The sequence below is a fragment of the Pyxicephalus adspersus genome, chromosome 5, assembly GCF_032062135.1.
Source record: "Pyxicephalus adspersus chromosome 5, UCB_Pads_2.0, whole genome shotgun sequence".
Classification (NCBI taxonomy): domain Eukaryota; kingdom Metazoa; phylum Chordata; class Amphibia; order Anura; family Pyxicephalidae; genus Pyxicephalus; species Pyxicephalus adspersus.
In genome coordinates this window covers 66,394,492-66,421,620 of record NC_092862.1, presented here as the reverse complement: position 1 = coordinate 66,421,620, position 27,129 = coordinate 66,394,492, and the positions used below count along the sequence as shown (strand labels likewise).

At 38.0% G+C, this 27,129-nt stretch overlaps 1 protein-coding gene across 1 annotated transcript; it reads left to right on the top strand.

The window, feature by feature from the left end:
• Positions 1-210: 210 nt before the first annotated feature.
• On the top strand, positions 211-25,692 carry LOC140332064 (leukocyte elastase inhibitor-like). The gene is made up of 7 exons (XM_072413363.1): positions 211-633; positions 1,737-1,913; positions 2,930-3,108; positions 9,706-9,782; positions 24,211-24,353; positions 24,816-24,889; positions 25,215-25,692. The coding sequence occupies exons 1-7, from the start codon at positions 619-621 to the stop codon at positions 25,651-25,653; spliced, it is 1,104 nt and encodes a 367-aa protein (XP_072269464.1). The 5' UTR covers positions 211-618; the 3' UTR covers positions 25,654-25,692.
• The last annotated feature ends 1,437 nt before the right edge of the window (positions 25,693-27,129 follow it).

The following is a 27,129-nucleotide window of genomic DNA, read 5'->3' as shown; positions in this document are numbered from 1 at the left end:
TAAAAAAAAACATCTTTTAGAACAATACTTTTACTTCATGTATAAGGGATGTCCACTCAAATTAAGTAAAAATTTGAGTTTAGATCCACTTAAGTCTTACAGGGGTGTATGGGCACCTCTTCCTGTACTGAAAATGCTGACTGATTTTATTGCAGGCGGTCATCTTCCTATATTTTATATTGCTAGCTGCTGTAAGTCAGCCTTTTCTGCCTGTATGATTTCAAGCATCACACAGGACACACTGGCCCCTATTTTTTTTATTGGATTTTATTTCTTTCAACCATAAAGACTTGAAGAGAATTTAAACTGAAAACTGAAACAAATTTAAAAAATACACTTGCTTTCAATCCCACAGTGCAGTCCGGTCGCTCCGAACACCGCCATCTTCTGCTTTCCTTCCTGGTCCTTCATTCCAGGACCCAGGCGCATAATCGGGTGACTTAGGATGAAAAAAAATTTGACGATTTAACCGCACATGCGTGAGATCAGCAAAATGTTCTGTTTGAGCGAAAAGGCTCCTTCTGCGCATGTCAATAAGTACATTGACAAGAGGTGCCCTATTAAGGAAAGCGCTATTGCTACACATGAGAAGTTGGGAAATGAAGTCACAAGAAATCAATGATGGATTTCAGTGTTAGTAGAGTTGTGATGATGTTCCAGAATGTGATTTTTTTTTTCAAGAATAAATGTTGATTGTCGTTCATGAAAAAATAACACATCCCCTGAGAGTAAACCCTAGTGCATTTTTTGGAGCAAAAATATATACCACATTGGATTGTGAGCCCTTTGAAGGACAGCTAGTGACATGACTATGGACTTTGCACAGTGCTGCGTAATGTCGACGCTATATAAATACTATGTAATAATATTAATAATAGTACGACACTGTCTTATTTTTGGGGAAACAGAGTTAAACCAGCTATAATCCACACTAACAAAAACTTCCCTAAGTAAATTAAGTACATTTCAGGAAACAATGCAATATCCATAAACTAACTATTTTTTAATAATGTTCCTAATGTTTCAATATATGCCTCTCTCTGTAAGAAGGCTTTGTTAAAGCTGTTTTTTTTTCTTTGTTACTGGCAGTCCTAATAAAAAAAAGTACTAATTTGTTTCTATAATAACTTTTTTTTCTGGCTTTAAAAAAGCTGCTAGTGGAGAAAATAGCCTTACTTCTGGTAGATTTTAAGGCCATAAATTGTCAGGTAAGAAAGCCATGTAGCTATAATAGACTTGCCTATTAAGTACATGTTTTTTATGTGTTATTATTTTTTATGTATCTCATATTGATTTTTATTATTATCTATCGAACATATAAAACATGTTACAGAACGCTTCATAAACATGTCACTAACTGTCCCTCGCAGACCCTACCACGGTCATATATTGTTAACACAGTCTAAGGCAAATTGTGGGAAAAAGAATGATCTTGTTTAATATACATTTGAATACAATTGATCTTCATGAGCTGTCTTGTATCCTCTGTACAAATGGTATTATTTGAAAGAGACCATGTAGCTCCTTCAATTCCTATCTTGGACAACAGAATAATTAGCCTTTGTTGTAAAGATCTGAGAGTGGTTAAATATTATACTGGCAGGGTCCTAATTGGGATGAAGCATGGGGAACATACTGCAGCATTACATGTATTTGCAAAGATTTACTGCAAATTATTGTTTGGACAGGCACTCTAATGCTTGTCTGTATATAATATCTTCTTATTCATTTTGTAGGCCTGGAAAATGGATTCTCTCAGTGCAGCAAATGGCTCCTTCGCTATTAAACTCTATAAGAAGTTGAAAGAAAATGATAAGAAATGCAACTTGTTCTTCTCCCCATTGAGCATTTCCTCTGCTCTGGCAATGGTTTACTTGGGGGCAAAAGGAAACACTGCTGCTCAGATGTCAAAGGTCTGTATATAAAATTACAGCAATATGCCTAACAAAAGTGGAAGTGCATTTCCGTTATAGTGTACATTTACTTATACATTGGCCATGCTAGCCTTAACCAGTTAAAAATTGTGGGGTGTTTATCACTAAAAGATAATTATGTACAATGCCTAATATTACTAAATACAAGAAAACCCTTATAGTTATATATTTCTCATAAATGAAAATCAGGAGGCCAAGTCATGTATTACTACTGTACAAATACTACAGTATTTATACTGCTTGGTAGAGTCAAATATCATTGTTTTTATATTTCAGTGTTAGCATATAATTTCCAGACTTTGCTTCAATATTCTAGATCAGCGGTCGCCAACCGGTGGTCTGCAAGAAAAATTTGGTGATCCGGCCAAAGCCGAAAATCATGCCTCCTGTATTAGGAGGGTAGACGGGTTGTCTTTCTGAACACAACCTGCCCGCTATCCCATCGCAGGCTCAGACCTGCGATGGGAGAGTGGATGGGTGCTGGTATCATGACGTCGCTCTGGGGGAAGTTTCTCCCCCTTTGAGTGACACACAGCTCCCCGCACATGCATGGTCCGGAGTCCATAAGTTTAGTTGTCCGTGACAACTAAAAGGTTGGCGACCACTGGTCTAGATTTTGTTTATAGGCAAACAATATTTCTTTATATGTCAACAGTTTTTTCCATTGTTTAAACAGTAAAACTAGGCATGCAAATTTGCACAGGTGGGAACCAAATAAAGAGTATTCTTAAGGTTCTGACATGACTGGTGCATATTTGGGTAGAAGGCAAGTCCCCAATTCAGTGTTATCAACTTAGGTGCCAATCAAGCAGAATCGAGTTCTATTCACACAATGACCACATCATTATGTTTGTCATTTAACATTACTTTTTTGTTCTGATACAATCATGATGTTTGGCTTAAGTACTTACATCCTAAAATGGAAGTTTGGGCTATTCACATTTGTGGGCAAATATTTTTATTAATCCCTTTTGTTATTCTTTATTTTCTTGCAGGTTCTTCAGTTTGAAAAAGCAAAAAATGTTCATTCTTCATTTCAGTCCCTTATCACTGAAATCAACAAGCCAGGCACTGATTACCTTTTGAGAACTGCTAATCGTCTTTATGGAGAAAAGTCATTTGCCTTTCTTGAAGTAAGCCTATCTTTTTCTCGCTGTAATGTTAACTGTCTTTAGTGATACAATGTGAATTATTGATTTAGTGTTTTTTAATATAGTGTTCTCTCCTTTTAGTCACACAACGGGCCTGATGTAGACTCCAAGACTGGAGAAGATATATAGGGTACAAGACTCAAAACAATATGGCTAGTGAGAAGCAAGAAAAAAATAAATAAATAAATATATATATATATATATGAATATATATATATATATATATATATATATATATATATATATAAATAATATAGAATATTAATGGGTTAGTTGGCAACCAGGTTACTATGAGTAGCCCATTTTTAATACATAACAATAGTAATTTCAAGTATACGGCATCCTAGTTGTGATATTGAAATTTAAATTACAGCAAGGTCGATTTCTTAGTACCTAAAAGTTAGAAAAATTCAGAATGTTATGAATCCTATAAAAATAGAAATAGAGGTGAGGAATTCAGAAGTAGGGAAAATATCCCTCTCTGCGGAGAAAGAAAAGAATGTGCAGGAAAACAAAGGAAAGGTATAGGATGGTTAGGCTGTAAGAGAGGGTAGTTCAAGATAAGTCATCTCCTAAACGGTGCCTTAAAGCAATCCCAGGGGTTTTATGAACACAATCCTACCTATAGTGTTGTTAATCCTAGCTGTAAGAACTTCCATCATTTTACCTTCTCAGATGCAGCTATAGAGGTTGAGTGTGCTAGACCAGGGGTCTGCAACCTGCGGCTCTTCAGCCTCCTTGTTGTGGCTCCCTTCGGCTGCCGCGGGGAGATCTCTGATGGGGGATCCCCTTCCTCCCAAGACACTGCGGAGGAGGGGGATTCCCTATCCGGTGTTCTAATGAAGATCGCATCTATCGATCGCGTCTGCGAACGATTGTGTCGTTATCTGTATGTACAGGATCGGTGCTTTACGATCGTTCGCAGATATCGTGCAGGATCGTTCGTCGTTCGTTTACCAACGATAATAATTGGAAGTGTGTACGTAGCTTAACAGTATGAATGTTTGTTAATTATTTATGTGGTACACACATGATCAGACGAAATAACAAACTAGGACTAGTAAGCCAAAATCAATCCAAGCCAATAAAGAACAAATAATACAACACACATCAGGCACATATCAAAGTAAGCCGTTAACACTGAAATGGAACAAAGATTTGGAAAAGAAACAACAATAGGAAGAAGATTGTGTGAAGCAAGGAAGAGGAAAGGGAACTGAACAGCCTCTAAGAAAATAGGTAGAAGAGCCACGACCCAATACACTATAAAGTAGGTGAGTGCTTAGTAGGAGGGCACAAATCCAAGAGTCCATGGGCCACACAAGCCAAAAGATAAGAGAACATTACTAAAAGTGACCAGAGAAGCCTTTTAAGGATGCAAAAAAGATCTTTCATAGTCATGATTTCATTATTTCTCACAAACGGCTGTGCAATTGTAGGTATAGAGGAGTTCCTTCTGATTATGGAGATGCAAGCTTTAGCTGCAATCATTAGGTGAATGAAGAATGATTGTATTGTTTTGTGGACATGGACTAAAAAGCAAAGGAACGATTGTTATATTTTTGGCAGTTTCAAAGTGTAATTTGTATTCAAGAGTTTAAGTGAATTTGATTAACATTCACACATTTCAATACTGTACAGGTTACATAGATTGATCACTCCCTTTTCAGATATCATAGGTAGTGGTTCCTTCACATCTATACAGTGAAAACCCTGAAAGAAAAAAATAAAGCTGGTATAACGTCTTGTTTTCCTGACCTGTTTTGCCAATAGGCTTCTTTAGGGGACAGTGATCAAAATAGTAGCTGGCTGGCTGCTATTGGAAGGATTATGAAGACACAGGGATTTTCTATAGTAGATTATATTATTACAATATCCAAGTTGTACCAGGTTTGTTTTCAAGAGGATTGTGCTGAATATCCTAATAGAGGTGCAGTAGTAAAGATGCTGTGTGATGAAATAAGATTTGGAATGGGTTACCCTGTTTGAATATACAGGCTTGATAGTTCAACGTAAGATATCATATAAAGGAGGAGGGCACAGAAATATATAGGCAAAGTGAACAGAAAATGAGTCCGTTTAGGATTCTTCCTTTGCTGGAGCACAGCAGACATACTTAGGACTTGCAGGTTATAGTGGTCTGGGGAGGACTGTCCCATGGGTGAGATCTTAAAAGAGTTTTCCGCTGGTGTCGTGACATAAACATTGCAGGGAAAGGCCCTGAGATGTGTTTAGTTATATCCCGCAAATTAGCAACAAAGACTGAATCAGAGTCCAAGAATTGCAACAGTAGTTCTTCAGTGCGGACCAGTAGTGGTTTTAAGGAATTCTTAACAGAATGTTGTTGCAGTAGCTATGATTTCCCCCATCTTCCACGTTAGGCTGAAGCACATATAGTTGAAACAACTTTACATTGTATTCAAAGGACTGTACCAAGGCAAAGCACTGAGTCAGAGAAGACACAGCCAGATTGGTTTATGCACCTGCTGTTGCAGATCATCCACCTTCTAAGAGTATGCTGAATTTTTGCAGCCCACAAAGCCATATCTGCTACAGAAGGCCAAGCCTGTTGGATAGCCCCAATATTTTATTTCAGTCACATTAGGGGGACACAAAGGTAGCTCTGAGGCCTCTTAGCTAAAAGAGCTTGAGCTAAGTTGGAGGAGTGGATAGGTGACTTGGGATTCCCCATTCAACGAGTTGGATGGGAACTTTTGGCAGGCAGCATTGGCACTGGTTGGTTGTCACTACTCTTTTTCCTTACCCAATAATTTTGCCAGTGCCATCTTGGTGCAGGGAGGTTAAATTAATTCAGACACTGGGACAGCAAAGTAGGTGCAAAGGCCAGGATCAAGCAGGTTCCAGGGAATCCTGAGGCCCCCTGAGAAGCAGGCATAAGGTTGTTGGTGGTTTTAAAATCAGTTTGGCTAACACTTTGCTGTCATCTTCTGCACAGAGATCTACAGCTATATGTAGTCTTAAATGCATTCTTCCCTAGCCCCACCACAAGCCCCCCCCCCCCCCTTCCCATTTCTCTGCATGTTCCTCTGGTTGGGTTGCCTAACTATATGACAGACTAAAAGAAATGTGCTATAGAAGTGACACACTATACAACCCTGCCAGGATCTGTCAAAACTGGTCACCTGAGCCAGAGCATTTAAGCACTGTTTGGTGCCTACACTCAATAATGATTCAACACACTGAGCAGCATTGTTAATTAGATCAATTTGCAAGTGAGAGTGCCGGGCCACTGGGGAAGTGGTCCAACTCTTTTAATGTGCTGCTAGCACTTAGTATTTAGATTATACAAAAAAGAATATTTATGACTGTATACATTGCAGTAATAAATACAGTTTTCAACTGTTTTTTTTTTCATTAAATACATATCTAGGTGTTTCACTTTAAATTTTCCTGGTGTAATCAAAAATGTAATTAATTTATACATTTTTTTTTCTACTCCGCATCTGATACCATCATTCTGTGTTTGCTTCCAGCTTGAACAGGAACTCACTTATGAGAAGTTTGCTGAAATAATAAATCCATCTAATTTGGAAAAAATTGAAGAGGATCTCTACTTACCAAAATTCAAGCTGGAAAACTCCTTTGACCTGGATTCTGTGCTTACCACTCCAGGGATGACCGATGTATTTAATGTGGTTAAATGTGATCTCTCTGGCAAGTCTGGAGATAATGATCTTTTTTTATGTAAAGTTGTACACAAATCATTTGTAGAGGTCAATGAGGAAGGTACTGAAGCAGCCGCAGCCACTGGTGCTGTAATCATGCTTCGCTTTGCACGTTTTATACCAAAGTTTGTTGTGACCAACATTTTGTTCTTTGGCAGATTCACTTTACCTTAAAAAAAATTACCTTACCTTACCTTACCTTAAAAAAAAGGAAAACAACCACACTACATTTTATTTTCTTCAGCACCCACAATATAAACATTCAATTACACATTGATAATACTCATTAAACAAACAGGCAGATGTTACAGTTTACTTTCTAAGAACACAGTCATACTGATTATGGCCATCTGAGTACACATTTTCAAATCAACATGTGTCATGATTTTAAAACTTTTGAAAACAATCCTATTTACAAGACATTGAAATCAACATGCTGCAGATCCTGTGATTAATAGAAATCAACTGGAAGCAATGCAACACAATTTGGTGGGTCCAGGCTCTAAAAACTGCTTTGTGTTCAGCCATTAAACCTAATACTGATGTACACTTTATGGGTACTACTTACAGGGTCAATGAACCATAAAACCACTTGACTAAGGTAGTTTGGATCTCCCGCCCTCACCCCCTTTAAAGAAAAACCCCAAACACAAATTTTCCATCAAAACATTTTCCGCACCCAACTTCCATTTTGCTTTCACGCACCTTCTCCACCCATGCCTAACAGCCAATACTCATCACCCTCTTAAAAACTCACAGACACCTTCCTTGGGTTTAAATTGGCTGGCAAACAGCTGTTTATTACAACAACATAAATGACAATAAATAACCATAAATAATTATTAATTATAACCATATTTACATAACATTTACATAATATTTCCATTAACATAAATTCACATATAACCTTCTTATACTCTTTACATATACTTTACATTTTATCAATAACACCTTTTTTCCAACCAATAAACTATAACACCATCAACTTTAACACAACCCCAATTTACTGTGCACGATTGCACTATAACCACCAAACCACTCCGGTTTACTCCTCCAAGCTGCAGGTCTAGGAACCAGGTAAAGTCCGTTCAACCAACCGTGCACACCATCATGACGCAAAAACCTGCTGTTGTCCTCCTCCAGCTCCCTATGGCGGACCACCACCCCACCATTTCGGGCCACAAACCTGCCGACCTCTTTATTAATTTTTATCCTGGCCTTATTCAACCTTTCCACTGATCTCGCTCCACGCCACGTAGCTCTGACCTCTATATCAGACCACACAATCACCAACCCCGGGAACTCCACCTGTAACCTCAAATATTCCAGCTTCGCATCCCTAATTAACTCCCGCATAGAACTGCGTCCCAAATCATTGCCCCCAGCATGTATAACTACCACATCCGGCGGGCAGTCCCACGACGCAAATCTCCTGAAATCCGGCACCACTCTACTCCACAACATTCCTGGAATTCCCAGCCAACGCACTGTAGCCACTTCTCTGGGAAACCCCAACTGCCGACCATCCGGCCGAACTTCGGCCCGCTTGGCGCCCCACCAGACAAAGGAATGTCCCAAGATCCAAATCAAGCCGGGCCGTGCACCTAGAACACAACACCCGCAGTTAGAGGCCCCCCTTCCCTCCCAGGCCACCTCACAACAGGTGAGGCCATACATACAATTGAAAACGCCTTGATTCCCAACGCCCAATCTGCTTGATTATTCTTTCCCCCAATCCCCATCCAGCAGCCTCAGTGGCCGCCCCAATCCGAAATGAATGGGACGAGTAGACCCCAGGGTCCAACCCCATGAACCCTAAGCATTTCCTGAACACAGCTATAAACTGAAAATGGGACAAACAGGCCTCATCTTCATGAATTAACAATGGACCATCCAGGTGCGGCCTGCTTCTAAGAAAATCCCCCACTACCGAGGAACCCTCTGCCCGGCCTGGACCAAGTGTTGCCCAGCCTGCATGGTAGGAGGGTCCCTCTGGGGACTCCCACTGTGACGCTGAGCTCTGGTAAAGGGCTCTGGGCTTAAGCGCACCGGAGGCCTATGCCTCCGAGGCCGTAGCCCCCCTAATCTAGCTACCTGGGGCCCACTGGCAGCCCCCCCAATAACTTCTGCCACCCTCTCCTGCAACCAGGCCTCACCTCGTGAGGTCGCTGCAGCCCTAAGCTGAGCCATCAATGCGTCACAAGACTCCATGATGCAGACCTACCTCTAATTTTCCTTTCCAGAAAAAACTGTCTCTCCTTTCTGACGGACCCTCTTACTTAAACCTTTCTATTCTCCTCCCCTTAGCTTCCGACCAAACCTCTAGCTAATCCCACCTCCCCATTGAACTCTTTTTCACACCTTATCCCCTGCATGACCCTCTAGCAGAACAAAGAAACCAAGGGGGCGGGGGGCTGCCCAAACACTCCAGTCATGCCGGCCCTCTGCTCAGTCCCCTGCTGCAGGTCTCCCTATAAGGTAGGTCTGCTTTAGCTGTGTTTGAGTATAGATTTATTATAAGCCCTGTAAGACTCTTTTTGTTGTCAGTGTTCATTTCAGGTGATTTTCTTTCACTTACGGAAAGTGAAAAAAAATCTTGCCTTTGATTTTTTTTACAAGAACAGGGGACCTCATTGGAACATGTTTTCTTCTATTCCTGTTCTCTCAAAGATGTTGAACATTTTGGACACGGAAAATATTTAAAAACTGGCCAATATTCTAAGTTTACATTTTTAACATTACATTACTACTATGCATTGGAAATCAGAGCACCTTTTTGCATTTTGTGTTACTTATCTAACCATTTATATTTTCTATAGTTGTCCTTTGAAGAATTTACTGCTGATTTTAACATTTTCTATTTAGTTATTAATTGTAAAGTTCAGTTTTACCTTGCAAAAATTAAATTTTGTAAGTCTTACGTTTTTGTTTTAGCTCCAGTGTAATCTCAGACTGCCCTACCCTCCTTTTGCTTTTACGCACCCTGACTTCTGGCACTCCTATCAGGGACCGTGAGGATTTCATTCCAGAGCTTTTTTTTTTGGCTATGGCTGTATCTTGGCCTAACTGACTTTGTGTCAGGGAAAAAAGATGAAGGTACCACTTGGCTTTAAATTTTGCATAGTAGCCAAGTATATAATAAAGTACTATAATATACAGTGGTACCAACCTTTCCCACCGCGAAAGACCGCCCAAGTGCGGGAAGCCGTGTGTCACACAAAGGGGAAGAAACTTCCCCCAGAGTGATGTCATGCTTCCAGAACCCGCCCACTCTCCCATTGCAGGCTTAGACCTGCTTGCTAAACTCCAGGAAAAGTTGTGTCCACAGCCCTGCGCTACTGTCCCCCCCAGGATGTTTAGCAAGCAGGTCTGTGATAGGAAAGTGGGAGGGTTCTGTAAATACGGGGAACAGAGCAGCGGACCAAAATTTTCTCACAGACCACCATTTGGTGACCGCTGATATACTATGTATTATAGAATAAACCACAACTGATTTATAGTTCAAGTGTTGTGTGCAGCTAGCATTTTAGAAATAAAGTTAAATCAGCCTATGCGCTATGATTATATGAGAACATGAATTATCGATTGATGTTACCTGATTGAGGAACCTTGAGCAGTACATATTGTGGAATTCACAATTATGGTATACAGTTTTTTTATAGGCCTGTGTAAGCATGTATTTTACTTGATTTTGCATTTATTCTTGTTTATTAGTCAAATGCTTGCAGTTTTGTCTTACTAATTCTATATATTAGTGTAAAATGTGGCTTTCTGTAAATTGTTTAAGTGGATATACAATTAGAATCCCTATGAATTATTATCTACAAATACAAAGTAAGTAACTTTACATTTATATTTGTTAATCCAGCAAAGGCATAGCCATTTTGTATTGGGAGTAAATGTGTCTTAAAAGAAAGGAAATTTAGGCAACTTTGTACAAAAACCCAAGAAGGCCATACACATGTGAGGGCTTTTTGACTTTTCTTTTAATGACTGAGCTCTGGCACATTGTGCTGCCCTGTGTGTGTTTCTATTGTTCAGGGAGGTGCAGGCATCAGAGTAACACTTCCTTTGCTGTCAAGTGGCCACCAGTCTGAAAAAGGCCTTAGATACAGGGGAATGCCTGAGCACTATGGGAATACTCAGTAGAAAAGTTGGAAAAAAAACAAAAATGTGTCTTGGCTGCTTTAATTTGATCAGTCAGGTAGCTTTACTACATTTGACTAAATAAGGGGATTCAAGTTATGGAACTTTGACTTAAACATCCTGCTTTTAGAAGTTTTTATATATGCAATAAATTCGAATTTTGCTATGATATTATTCATATAGTATACAGTAAATCCCTTTCAACAGAAAAGGGTTAACCATAAGGTATAAAATATATCTTTTTGTTTTGTTTTGTGCTTATACCAATTGTGCTTTGATGGTTTTTCTTTTCAGTAATAAAGAGAAAATATAAAACAAAATTGTTTTTTATTCTTTTAATATGAGTGAATTTATTTATGAATTTATTATGTGAAGCTTCTCTTTCCTAAAGCTTTAATTATGAGGTCGGCAATTATGATATAAAATTTGTAATTATATTTAGCAATAGCCAATTATTTCGAAACAAAATTATGGTATTCTTTTTTTCAAAAGAATTTTCATATTGGCCTGAAATGCCAAAGCAAATCTAGGGACCATGCCTGCTTTGTGGATCCAGCAGTATGTAATGCACATTTATTTAATTATTTTTTAAATACTGCAAAGCTTTTTCTGGCTCCAGGGCAGCTTGTGTAGGTCCAGTTCGCTTTTCTTCGCTTTTAGCGTGTAGTATTTGTGTACCTATCAGTTCTAGAGGTAGAAACAACCTGGTGTCTTTATGGGGCGCGCCAGTGGCCTGTACCCTCTGATTTAAAAACCTGGAGTATGAGAGGTTGTTGGGGGATCATCTTCTCACTCTGCTGAAGGAGCGAGGCTACCTGGTCTGGTCGAGGGGACTGGGAAAGATCTGCGGTGTCTGTACCCCTGGTTGTGGGGGTTCAGGTAAAGAGGTACTGGACCATGTAAAGTGCCTGTGCATTTTTTTGTGATTCATTTTGTGTACATACTTTTTTTTTGCACCAGTTGTTAGGCACATTCGTGAAAACTAAAAACCAATTTACTTAGGGATTCTTTATTAAAGAATTAGCTGTGTAGGTGCAGTGTCATTGCCCCTGAACTAGTATGCAATCAAGATAAGGAGGGAATAGTGGCTTTCATCTGAGGGATCTCACATATAAGAGGGGCGCCGAGAAGTTCTGGCTTTGCCCAGAAAGAAGAGAGCCAGAGTTATGAAATAACACATTTATTCAACATATTCCCTCCTGAGACTGATGTACTTGGTACAGCGTAGTTGCAGCTTTTCTAAACCGTTTAAATAAAAGTTCTTTGGTTGGGCCACAAACCAGCTCTCAGCAGCATCTTTGACGTCAGAAATGTCCTCAAAACATTGCCCCTTTAGGTGTTTCTTTAAATTCGGGAACAGATAATAAAAAAGGGGCCAGGTCAGGTGAGTAGGTGGGATGGTGGACCTATTGGAAACCCAGGGTGTTGAATTTGGCAGCCACAACATTGGACGCATGCGCAGGTGCATTGTCCTGCAAAAAAAAAGGTTCCTTTGGTCAACTTTCCACAGCGTTTCATCTTAATTGCCTCCTTCAGCTGGTCCAGGAGGTTAGCATAATACTGTCAGGTGATACCAGAGCCCTGAGGTAGGTAGTCCACCAACAGAACACCGTCTTTGTCCCAGAAAATAGATGCCATGACATGACGATTTCTGGGTTCGGAACTTCTTCGGGTTTGGGGACCCGCTGTGGCACCATTCCTTTGACTGTTCCTTGTTTTCAGGATCATAGATGTAGAGCCAGGTTTCATCCTCAGTCACTATCCAAGCCAAAAAAGTGCAGCTTCAAAATGGGCCAAAACTGCTTTGGATGCTTCAACTCGTTCCTTCTTCTGATTACTGTTCAAACCTTTCGGCACCCACCTCGCTGAAAGCTTGCACATGTCTAGGATAGTGGTGATAACAAACCCAACACGCTTCTGTGAGAGGTCAAGTATCTGGGCTACCTTTTTTGCAGATATTCGCCGGTCCTCAATATTCAGCTCATGAACAGCACTGCAAGTTGTCGGGTCAGTTGAGGTTGGCGGGCGCCCACTGCAGGGCTCATCTTCAACGGTGAAATGCCCAGTCTTGAAATGAGATATCCAGGTTTTGACAGTGCTTTAGGAAGGACACTTCTCCCCCAGTGTTGGTGACATCTCAGTGTGAATGTCCTCTGCTGACTTTCCCTGGAGAAACAAAAACTTCATTATGGCCCATAACTCCAACGACGTGAAACTTGCTTTTGCCTCTGCCATCACAGCTTCCCACTAAAAGAAAAAACAGTTTTAAGAATCACAAATACCTGATATTTGCATAGTTACATACTAAGATATTAGGCTGTCATATGCCCCCACACTCATTTTTCTATTTCATCTGGAAGGGGGCAAAGCCAGGAACTTCCCAGCACCCACTCATATGTTTTGTTTCTATACAGCTTTACTTAACAACACACTTTAACACATTAAGATTAGACACCACAAAATTATAGTTTTGAAATTTGGTTGCAATAAAAATACAGTTTATACAGAGGGTAGCTGCTATTTACAGTGTTTTAAACAAACACTGACTCATTTCAGCAGTTCCTCCTTTCACAATGGACTTTTTCCTTTGAATCTCAGAGTAATAAATGGAGACAGCCAAAACTATGTGTTTCTTTGCTAACTTGTTTAATTTTAGATGACTCAAAGCTTTAAAATTAATTTATTTTCTGTTTGCATCATTTTCCAGAAATTCTCTTAACTGTCTAAAGATTTAGCTGAGACAAAAGTACTGCCAATTTGGATTGCAGTCCTAAGTAGGCAGGACATTTCCCTACTATGTCCAATCCTCTAGGGCAGAGGTCACCTTTCTGACAGCATGGCCTAGAAAAATTGAATAAAATTTTGCCATGGCGGGGGAAGGGCAAATGTCAAAGCAACTACACTGCTCTGCTATTCTTTATAGCTCTGTCTCCTGAAAGCGCACTAGCAGAGAATAGCAGAGCTGTGTATGAGAGTTAGTGTGCTGACAGGTGGTGGAAGTGCTGATAATGAGTAATGTAAGCCACTCACTGCCTGCATTTCTGCCTCCTGTCATCTGTGGCCCTCATCTCGTCACTGGCCCACATCCCAGGAGTTGAAGATGTCTGTTCTAGGGCATCCTATCTCAACCTTTTTATCCCTTTCAGGCCTTTCAGGGAACCCCTACTATAAGCTATCTGAGATAGTTGCCAATGGTAAAAATGTCCACCATACCTTAGTAATCGGAATGCCACCTTCACTGACAACTAAAAAGATCCATGATTTGTGCAGCTGGCTTTGCCAAGTTGTGTTGACCTGAAACTATGGAGGCACCATCTTATAGGACGTCAATGGGCCACAGCTCAAAGAACCCCTGGCAACGTCTTGATGAACTGTAGGGTTCCACAGATCCCTGGTTGTGTAGATGTATCCATATCTATATAAATCTATTCTGCTACATCTCTCAATAAAAAATGGTAAAAAGCACTTTTTAGTTAGTACAACAGTCCTATTTTACATTCCTTAAAGCTCATGGATTTGCTAAATTATACTACACATACTATACTATTACATATTACTACCATATTTTATACATATTGAATTCCCATTGATAATTAACTAAGGTTTTTTTTAGATGTTTTAGAGAATTCAGACTAATAAACCTAAAGTAAGACTTAATAACACTGAAAAAAACACCTACATTTACACTACGCTTTTTGCATTACCTTCCGTAAGTTTTGCAGACCTTTGAACTTTTATGCATGTACAGTAAATGTGTAGGACACACTTTTCTTTGTGTGCCCATTGCTAGTTGCTGCTCCTTTTGATTATGACCTCACATATCTGCTCTCTGGGAGTGATTTTTACCAAAACTGACCCAGCAAACCTGTAATCGATTTCTTAAAAGTCATTTGCAAATGTTTTTTAATCCTTGACCAGATCCATTTTAGTTTTGCTGGATCACCCAGCTTCACTGATGAAAGTGTATCCTCTCCGGCCTTGGAGAGCTTTATTAAATCAGGCCCAGAGAGAGAGGGTAATCTTATTACTTCTCAGTCCTCAGTTAGTATAAGACACAGTACACAACAGTTTCAGATTTGTGTTGGAGGGCTGGTATGATGTAGTATATCTTCAAGACATAACCTTGTTTAAAACCTTAATGAATGAGATTAAAGTGATTATATAGCAGGTTCCTGATGACCCTGCCTTTTTTCTCCTTAATATCCCAATGACTAATGTAATCCCTATTCATGGGTACATGTAGATACACTGTGATTCACCTTGCTTTATATCAGCCAGCAATGAATACACGTAACAAGCACATAGCAGAGTCCTGAGAAGAATTGTGCACAGATATACCCGGGTATATATACAGTCTATTACCACAAATACCTCCAGTACTGATCAGTATCAGAATGAGTTGCAGAGGCCTCTGGAGTTGATTGTAGCAAAGATGTCCTGATGAGATGATTCTCAAAACAGCAGGGAAATCCTCCAACCGACAATTGGACTGTGTGTGCTGTGATCCTGGATTGCAAAGTCTCTGGAGTTCAAGAACAATATATCTGCCCTACCACTTAGACCCTAACAATCACACTAATCTGCCAATGCAACCGGACCTCCTCTACCAATGGGCCCTCGGATGCCTAACCTATGCTAGATGTCACTAGACAGAGGGTGCAGATCAAAGATAACTGAAAGGGCAGAGACAATATGTATTTGTGTATATAGCTGATACACTGACTGTAGGGATATCCCAAAGTGATCTCTGATAACATATCACATATACCCATTAATACAGAGGGAATTATTATAATAATGCACTACACACAGACAAGGCAGTCAGTGTGTTCTGGAAGGCATGCAGGCACCTAACCCTGGCTGAGCACATGTTCTCATCTCTGTCCCTGTACCTCCTGCATTTCTCTATATCCTGATGGGGTTTCCCAGGCCACTATCAGGGGCAGGAAAACTTCAACGACTTTATTTGCTATTTACAAAGTTACAACTCAGCAATCAGATAGAAAAAAAGGCAGACCCCTACATTTGTTTGTCCTAATTCATTGTCCTAGTGAGCCTTGATGTTGTGCCTATGTTTTGTTACATGGTGTAAACTTGTGTGATAATGGTCCCTGCTGTCTGTTTGTTCCATAGCGCAGTAATTGTCCTTACTACTTTTGTTGTATATTTTGTATGTACCATTTATATAAATAAAGAATGTTTAAAAAAAAAAAACAAGGTGTACCAGACAAGTTGCTAATTACTGGGTTCCTCTTAGGCAGTATGCAGGTGGAACCTGGTATACTTTACCCTCAGCTATCTCAGGTCTGATGTTCTCTTGCAATTGACAAGTGTGGTGTTGCAATTCCAAGATCAAAAGAACTCCTTGAATAATATTTAATATTGTTGACAAATTATTTTAAATAAATTATTCTACTGTAAGGAAAATAATCTACAAGTAGCATAGATTTGAAATGCCTACTAGCTTTAGCTGAGCCAACCAATTTTTTGGATATTGCTTGAAGTCCCTAAGAACCCCAAAACTTTGTTTTGGGATCTACTGTGAACTCTTGCAACAGTTGGTGTGCATTTACACTCAGAAAGAAATTACAAAATCTGAATTGAATGTAAGGTTTGAGTAGATAGGTTTAAGCCCAGGCCTCCTGGGACAATGTGCTAAAGACTGATAAATTGCAGACAGTACCAATTGTTATGCAAAACTAAAGACTACATTTCTTGAAAAAAGCCTTATACTAACTGTGAAGCATGGTGGGGGATATGTTCTAGTTTAGTTTCATTACCTGCTACAAGGTCTGGCCAGCTTGCAGCATTAAGTCAGATATGAGTTCTGAATGTGTGCTTAAGCTCCTGGGCTTTAACCCCGAGTGTGACTCGGGGTACAAAAAAGATGCTACTAGAGGTAACCCCGAGTCACACTTTGGGTAGGTAAACCTATAAGATAGTAATGACGGAGCTTACCTGAACGGCCGGCGTCCCGCGTCGTCCTTCGTGTCTTCTTTTTTCCTCCGGTGGCTTCTGCACTCGATGAGTCACCGGGCAGTTGCCAGTGATGTCAGTGTGTACGGACATTCTGTTCGGGGCGGGGCGGGGCAGTGAATTCAAATTCATATGTATTGCATTCAATACAAAATAACTGTATTGAAGGCAATACAATGGATTTAAAACTGTAAAAGCAGTACATTGTCTTTCATGAATATTTATTTTACAGTATATTTTAATAGTATGAGTATAATATTTGCCTTTAAAAAAATTTTTTTTAATTTATTGAATTTATTATTTTGACATGATTTTGTGTTTCAGACTTTATTATACTCATACTATTATACTGTAAAATAAATTTTCATGAAAAACAATGTACTGCTTTTAGACATATAAATCTGGACAGAAATGAATGGCCCAGGAGGTTAATAAGAATTTGAGGCAATCTGTTCAAAATTTAAATGTGAACCAGAAAAAAAAAGAAAAAGATCTTTCAACTGGATGGTAAAAATGCAAATCCACAGAGGCATGGCAAAAACGAAGAAATAGAGGGTGATGGACTGGGATTGTGAAAGCCATGATTTAAGGTCATTTCTGCTTAAGAGCAGGTTCAAGAAACAGTTACCGATATAACAATATAACAAATATATATAAAATATTTTTTTTTTTGTTATATTGATAACTGTTTCTGCACTTACACAGTAACATGAAGTGGTAAGTAACCCCATGGAAGATGATGACTTTTTTATTATATTGTTATCGTTATCTATACCAAATATACAAAAAACAGTTCAATAATGTTTTTGTGAACTTTTATATTAAAGAACTGTTGCAAGTAAAATAAAGTCAGGCCACAAAGTAATGTTTGGCACTGCAACAACATAGGTTCAGAATGCATGGGAAGATAACTCATTGGGTAAGGTGTCAGCAGATTGCCAGTATGATGTGGTCCTTGACTGGCTATGGTGAGCAATATATTAATTGTTAGCAAAAGGCGTGACCTTAAGTGAAATGCTGTTTTATAAGGTGAGCCAGTAATATTGTTTAAGACCCACATAGGGAAAAAGCATCCTATTGGCAGCGTATAAAATCAAAAAATAAAAAAAATATTGAGAATCCAGGATCTGAGTAATGTTGCATTACAGGTTACAGTTTTGTTTGCACTTGATCACACTTACATGTTGCTATAGGTAAATGAATCATGCTTCCAGACAAACTTGCTATGTGAATTCTACTAATTCTAATTGTTTCGTTTAAAATTATTTGTGGTAATGTACAGAACCAAAATTATAAAAAATGTCCCTGTTCAAATATTTATAGACCTAACTGTACATACATTTAGTGTTCATTTCACTTAAATAAAGGGCCTCCTCATATCCTACCTGCTCCTAGTGAAAATGTATTAGATTTGAAAAAATATGGAATTATACCTTCTTTACCCTGTCTTCTACATTGCTGGGCCTGACATCACTGTTTGTCCCGGAAAATTCTTGTAAAATAGTCCATTGCAGGGGTGTGTTCCTATGAGATTGTGGCTTCTCAGTGTTCCACAGGAATCTTTCTTTAAGGTCAATATATTCACTTAGGCTCCACAGAAAAATAAAGGGGGTAAGGCATGTATAATTCTAAATATTTTTTTTCCCACCTAATTACCTACTTTCACCTAACAGTAATTTGTTTTCATCATCTCCTGTCCAGTCTGCAATAAAGGACCTGCATAGTCGCAATGTTTTTATTTTAGGGATTTGGCTCCTGTAACAAAGTGGAAATATCTGTGGAACTACAAGTGCCAGGAAGGGTTGAATAATGATACAAAACACTCAGGCTCTGCTTAGTTAAAAGTTAGTACTTATCTTGGATTAGAATGCCTTTATTGGATACGTACAATGGTCCAAAACAGCAACAGTTCCAGCTGCAAGATCACATGACTCTGTTTACCCCAGGTAGTGCCCATTTTCATATCATCTAACAGAGAGAAGCTGGTATTTCTTTACACGTATCCAGAAAATATCAGCACTGAATTGTATGATATCCGTAGTTAACAATTGTAACAATTTGATTGGTTAGGACCAGTGTATATGACTATTGCCAACTCATTTTGGCCAAACCTCCTTGTTACATTACATAACATACAGTAAATAAAAAACTTGTAATTGTTAGTATGAGAATATATTTTGTATATTACCAGCTGAATTCTTTCTCATGACCCGTCAGGGCATAACAGCTATAACTTTATTCTTATCAGGTCACTCTCACCCCAACAAGTGTTGGAAAGAGGACAGAAGATGTTCACGAGGGCACAGACCAGGCAGTTTAGATCAGTACATTCACAATACATGTATCTATTCAATATTCCATGTTTTTGTATTTAAAAAATGATTTTTTTGAGGGGGGGTTATCTTCTAATACATAAAATGACTTTATTTTCTAAACTACAATGCTAAATTTTGGACAGGAAACCTTACTTTTGGAGAGTGAACTCTGTCCAATACCAGCATTAGAACACTTTTTATTATTTTTGAGTACTCAAACATTTCTTCAAGTCCATCTTTAGTTCTTTGTCCCAGCTTGATAACTAAAGTCAATGGGCCTGATTTATTAAAGCTCACCAAGATCGGAGGCGATATACGTTTATTGGTAAACCTGGGTGATCCAGCAAACCTGGAATGGATTTAATTTGTTAGGAAATGTTTTTATTCCTGCACCAGATCCATTCCAGGTTTGCTGGATAGCCCAAGTATGTTTGCTGGATCGCCCAGTGTATGTTCTTCAGTCTTGAAGAGCTTTAACAAATCAGGCCCCATGACTTTCTTATGATTGAATCACAAACTGCCCTTCTTTGCTTTGGCTTTTTTGATAAGGCACACTGATAGAAAGAAACACCTAACAGAGAGTAACAAAGGTAGCTAACATCACCCTATAATACTCAAAGCTAAAAAAAACATTTTGAGCTGGAGTTCATCAGTTATTCTAGTACATTTGAATTTACTAATTCATATTGATATATTGTCTTGACAGGAATGAAAATGGATGCACTGACATCTGCGAACACCCAATTTTCATTTGATCTATTCAGAAAATTAAGTGAAAGTAACAGCACAGGGAATGTTTTCTTCTCTCCAATAAGTATTGCTTTTCTTTAGCTGGAACTCGTTCAAATCCAGAAAAGAATGGCTTCATCAGAAGAAAATTAAAGTTTTAGAATGGCCCAAACCTAAATCCAATAGAAAATCTGTTCAGCGACCTGAAGAGGACTGTGCACTAGAGATGCCCTTGCAATCAGATTTGGAATGCTTTTGCAAAGAAGAGTGGGCAAATATTGCCATGTCAAGATGTGCCATGCTGATAGACTCCTGCCCAAGAAGACTGAATGCTAAAATTAAATCAAAGGGTTCAAGTTAAAGGTCACACTAAAGGTCAGGAAAGTGGTGAAAATATTTATTGTGGTCCAGTTTTTTTACATCCACTGTTGGTCTACAGCCCCTTTATCCTATGTAACAGGGATGGACCAATCGCCAGGCAGCCACGCAGGAGGAAGATGCACAAATTCTGTGCCATTCATACTAGAAGTTTGGATTTTTTTTTCTCCCTGTAGCAGAATAGAGCAGAGTGAGAGCAAATGAGAGTTATAAATTGCTGGCAAGGGGGATTAAAAGAAAGACTTGTATATATTGTCTGTCATTCACTACCCCTATTTGGTAATGTAAAGCATATTATGCATTACTGCATATTATGTTAGAGCTGTATAAATACTGTAATAATAATAATGTTTTAGGTAAAAACTAAGTAGACTTGCCCATACAGTTTAACACAATGTTTCTCAACCAGGGATTTGTGGAATCCTGGGGTTTTTTTTACAGAAGTTTCTAGGTTTTTTTTTTAGCAATCAGTTTAACTGGCACCACTGATCTTTTTGTCTATCTGTAAGGGTGACATTCTTCCCACTGACCACTATATTGTCCTGGGAGCTGTAAATAAAATTAATTCCCTAAGACCCGAAAGTTATTTCAAGGGTTTCTCAATGTTAAAATGCTTAGGAAATGCTGAATTACTGGAATACCAGCACCAATACGTGATAACACTTTACATTGAGGATAACAAGTACTCAAACCCTGTAATATAATATGGGGACTGTCGAGATTAAATGAATCTATTATATGAAAGAAATTTTTTTGTAAATGTACTATTTTACCAACACATATTTATGATTTCTTACTAAAATCTATACGTTTATTTGTCTGTCTAAAACCCATAGTGCCTGATTTAATAAGGGCTCGAGAGGATGCACTTTCATCAGTGAAGCTGGGTGACCCAGGAAGCCTGGAATTGATTACTTAGTAGTAATTTGCTATTTGTTGGCAAATGTTTTCAATCCTGGACCAGATCTATTCTAGATTTGCTGGATTATTCAATAAATGTATCATAAATCATTTATCATATAATCAAGTTTTGTACTGAACATTTTGGATAACTTGCATATTACTCATAAATGCTTGGTTCACATCAATGAGGCTGCTATTAGTTTGCTTCTTTATTATTATCTTGGGCAATGAAAATCTAGTGGATGTACGGGCCTAAAATGCTAATTCCTGGCTATCAAGTTGACACTTTGTTCAGAAGGGTCATTGGGCTTAATTTATAAAAGCTCTTCAAGGCTGCAGAAGATACATTTTTATCAGTGAACCAAAATTATCCAGAAAACCTGAAATGGATCTGGTCTAGAATTGAAAAAAAATTCTAGCACATAGATACTTTTAGCAAATCCATTCTTTGGCCCAGTAGTATTGATACACCTGCAGAAAGCAAAATCTTATGGTAACAAATAAAATAGCTAAACATATGGCTATGCTGAAAATCCTCATTGTGGAGAATGCCATCTCTAAATACAGTACGTTTGTTTCCTGTCAATTGTGAATGCTTTACCAGTTAGATTAACCTTAACAGTTTAGTTATAACTTTTTTTTTTCTGCTCCTTTTGTTTATAGACCTTACATTTTGATGGTGTTAATGATGTCCATTCTAATTTTCAAACATTGAATGCTCAGATTAATAGGAAAGCTGGTTTCGCATATACATTAAATCTGTGAGAAAAGTTCTTTTTACCTTAGAACAATTAATAATTGAAATGATTTGATATATACTTTTATTGGTCTTCTTTTGGTCTGTATTGGTCAAAATCAAAACAGACTATTACAGCAAAAAAGAAAGAACACAATTTTAGTCACTCATAGCAACAAATCCGGAGTGATTAGCTCTGTTCTGACATCTGATCAGAGTTGTGAGAGATGACTCCATATAATTGCCTGTTAAGATGTTCCTGGTATTATTTCTAAAAATGTTACAGTTTTAGTGTAGGTGGTAAAGGAATTTCAGTATTACAAACCACCTGTTGTATGAGCCTTGGCCAGTTCAGCTGAAAGCGTAGAAGGAAAGCCCTTCCAGTCTCTATGGGGCCTTGATGAGTAACAGCAATGGCACTTAAGCTACAGCTGTTGTAACTGAATGAGCATAAGGGGCAAAAATCTCACATTTCATCCTATCTGTGATTTTCTGACAAGTATCACAAACTGCACACTAAAGAATATTGCCCATGGAAAATAACTGCAAACCATTCATTGATTGTCAGTTTTAAATATTGCTGCACAGACTATTTATATAGTATAGTAGTTGGCACAAAAAATAAAAAAACTAAATTAAATCATCAGAAAACTAAACTTTTTATTAATCCATAGAAACATTTTTAAACTCGGTGTGTCTTGTCTAAGCAACATTTCCTCCTGTTTCTACTAAAATGATAGTAAGAATTTAAACATGAAATAATTTAACCAGTTTCTGTAAAAGTCTTCTCCACAATTTACATCCATAAAGTGCCCTGAGCCCACTGGGGGGTGCACCAGCAAGAGCAGCAGCCCACCTGTCAGACGTGGGTCGCAGACCAGGGGTTGGGGAACCCTTCCTTTAGGAAATATTGATGACTAGAGCTATTTCCTTTTTTGGGCACAGCTTCCACAGTTCAGGCCCTCATTTATTGCAATATAATTTTACTTTTTGGCGAAAAATTGCCGGTCCATAATTAATTTACAGCAAGTTCCAAATGCATTATCTTATTAAAATACATACTGAAACATACTAAATTCAGAATGATATTCTGCAATTCTGCAAACTGTACATTACATTATTCCTTTTCTTTGAATAAATATTTACAACTGTAGATGGTAAACCAAGCAACATAAACTTGAAGAAACACCAGACAGTAACCAATTTCTTTAATTTTGTTTTGCCACTTTATGAAACGTACTGTAGAGCATCATAGGTTGCTAAAAGGAATAACTCCACTTAGCTCAAATTTACTTTATTTCACTTCTTAGTTAGACATTACGCCTGCAGTTAAGCTTGTGCTTCAAGCACCAAGAGGTTAATATGCCTTAAAATAAAAAAGTGTTTTAATATAGGATATTTTACATGTATGTTTATGCTACTAGTGATGAAAAAAACAACAGCAATAAAGTCTGTTTTTCTATTGTGTGGCCCTGCTTCCTAGCAATCTGCTGGTTGCAGCTTTAGTAGTGTGAGTTTGAATGTCTATCCTTCTGTGCTATTCCTTCAACTAATTGAGAATAGGATTTTTGGACGATATATTACTTCACGCTTCACCTATATTAAATTTGTTTGGAGCCGACCCCAATGGTTTACAAGTTATATTTAAAGCTGGGGTTTATTGGCAGTTTCAGAAGTGTATTTTAGTGTTAAACATACATAAGTTACAGCGAGTTAAACAAGATAGGTATTAACCATTCCAGCACTTTGTATACATTGTACATCAGTAATTCCCAGGTACATCTTTATGGTAACTTGTAATTGGTATTTATACATAAAAAAAAACCAAGGTGATTTCCATATGCAAATCCGTCTCAAGCCAGAAGCGTTTTGCCAACAGGTTTCCTCAGGGGATGCACTGAGAATGTTACATTATTTTGTAGGTAGTGATTTTCATAAGCAGAAAGTAGTTCTCCAGAAATAGTGAAAAAAAAAACTCTAAGTATCCTGAGCTTGGTGTGGAGTCCAGTTGTAGCAGTGTTAAGGATTAATCCAATGTCAATAGATAACCTTTAATTGTGGCAGAATACCTTTAGGTTTCCTATGGGGCATGAAGTGCTGGCATGTAGGCAGTAAGAGGTTAACTGGAACCGGATCCCCACCTTTCTTATTACTAATCAAGGATAGGCAAATAAATCTTTTACTGCTAATGTTACAAACTGGAGCCCTGTGTAAATATTCTTTTAATTGCTTAAAACATATTTTTCATATCTTTAGGAAAGATTCCAGAAGTGTTGTCCCAAGGATCAGTAAATTCAACAACCAAACTAGTGTTAGTGAATGCTTTATATTTCAAATGTGATTGGGCTGAAAAATTCAATGCTGAACAAACAACTGAAGCTCCATTCATGTTAAACAAGGTAATGTCAATTTATTCATGTGTTTAAAATAGTACCAGGCATTGCAAAGATAGTCATGCTTTGCAGTAAACATCAACATCCATTTGGAGTTTACCTTATAGCAGAAGGGTATATTGAGAGACATCTGCTCACTGGTTAGTATAGAGTATCATACTTTGGACATTGTTTGCCATATTACTTCCTTCATATCTAGTGGTCTTTCAGACCTTCAGATTGTATCTTTAAATAATGTTTTTTAAAAGAGCTTGAATATTAAAAAAAACATATTAATTAGTCCTTATTTTAGTTTTATACATTAAAGTACATGTTATTTCCTTTTGTGTGCATGTATAAATATAGAGCATATGTTTTTGGAACAAAACAGTCATTTGTTCAAATAGAAAACACATTCTATTATTCTATTCTATTCCACATATCCAAAGATGTACTTTGACATTCTTCCTTAATCATGTAATCTTGCAGTTCTCATCTTATCATTTTACTTTGGATGACATCAATACGGATCCAACTAAGGCCTTAACATTTATTTATATATAGTATGATGGCAAGTTATGGCTTTGCAAATATGTCAGATCCCAGCTATTCATGCTTAGAGGGGATAGAAAATAAAACCAGTAAAACTGTAGATTTTTACGTGTATGGTCAACTTTGCATTGGTCAGTTACTGTAGATATATTACGTTACACCGTTACTGCTTTAATTGGTACCGACCAAAACTTATTTTAGGCTTCAAGTTTTAATTGCCTTAATAATTGGTGACTTGCTTTGTAAATTATAGTTTTGTATTTTTTGAAATAAACATATATTTTATATTTTTATGATTATAATTTATAATTTATTTATATTTTTATTAAAAAAAAGTACAAAATGCTTTGCATTTTGTAGTTTGAAAAGGACTTTTCAACTTTTTTGTACTTTTGAAAAGTTCCAGGAGTGGACACATCCGGATAATATGTATCCTATTAATGTCAATGTGCACCTCACAAAATTCAAGCTGGAAGATAGTTACAAGCTGAAATCGGTATTATCCAGTTTGGGAATGGTGGATGTCTTTGATGCAAGTCGTGCAGACCTCTTAGGAATGTTGAGATCTAAAAATCTTTACTTGTCTGAGGTTGTCCACAAGACATTTGTGGAGATAAATGAAGAAGGTACAGAGGCAGCTGCTGTCACTGCAGGTATTGCCATGATGTGCATGCTGCGTGAAGAGGAATTTAATGCTAATCACCCCTTTCTCTTCTTTATTCGTCATAATGAAACCAAGAGCCTAATGTTTGCTGGCAGATATTCTTCACCTTAAAATCAACCTTAAAATTGTATTTAAAAAAATTTCAGTGTACTTCTGTGTGTCCTGTTGTAAATCACAGAAAAATATAAAGAAATGTGCACATTCTTCCCGGATCAATATTTTACTTTATTCATTTTACAGAACAATTCATAAATCATGTCTTATCAGATTAGTAAACTTTCAGCAGAAAACCAATTTGATTTGTGAATAGTCACACAGAGCAGACTAGAATGAAAGCTCCATAGCGCTGCTTAATAGTCAATAGGTAACGGGACTCTATGGGATTCTACAAAAAAATCTATAAAGTGGCTCCCCTCAACTAAAGGTTGTGAATATTTACCCCTCTAGTAAAGTAAACACTTGAGGGAGTGTTTATCCATTCATATGGTTCCTACCCCTATAATCGCTACAGAGCATACCATAGTAGCCAGAAGTTGGGGTTGCAAGCATTTAACATTTCCAAAAAGTTGCAGCACTACAAGATAGAGGAATTCTAACTCACCGTCTACTGTGATAGTATTTACAATCTTCTATTGCAGGTACAGTTGTTTAGAGAGTAGCTATATTGTATTATTCTGAAAGGTAACTTTGGTTGTTGTGAACAATACAATAATACCAACAAATATTCAGACTTAGACATCTCTATCAGCATTCTTTTTCTAAGTTAATGACCTAAAGTTTTGACACAAGGTCACCAAGATCTTTTGGTAGCATGTGCAGTATGAACATTTAAGTAGCATCTACTTCTCTCAGAAAAGTTCCCCTTCCAGAGAAGACTGCATGAGTGGCCAGCTTTTTTAATGAAAAGTCCTCTGAAAGAGGAGTGATTGGTAATATACCGTAAGTAATTACAAAAGAGGGTGAGGGGCAGGGTTCAGGAGGTTGGCACCTGGCAACGATAATCGGTACAGCACCCGCCGTCCATCGTTCGAACGACCCTCCTGGCGGATCCATGGACGATGGACGACAAACAATCGTAATGCAAGGAAAGGGGCAGAGCGCGCAGCAGGGTGCCGCTCCGTCGTTCTCCCCTCTGCATAGAGCAGAACGGTACTGTATGTACAGCACTCATTCGTGCATCGTGCAGTCTTTTGTCACTGGAAAGGATCGTGAAAGATCCTTTCCAAAGACAAGAATTGCAGGTGTGTTTGCAGCTTAACAGTACTGATAAACTAATCATTGGCAAAGTGAAAGCCACACTCAATTCTGTGTTTCTATTGTGTTCATTGCATCATGAAAATGAAAATGTTCATGATAAAAGTCCATTTTTTAAATATTTATACTGAAAACAACATGGACTGCCTGGAAACGAGCATGTTTTGTGTGAGATGTACGATATTAGCTTGCCAAACGGTAAAAATGGGTACCATTACCATGCTTTATATTTAAGGTAACTGTATTCTCACTGCATATATTTGCTAAAATAGTTTTTTTATATCCTGCCTGCTTGTAATCACAGTAGAGCCACAGTATTGTATTAGCACTGTC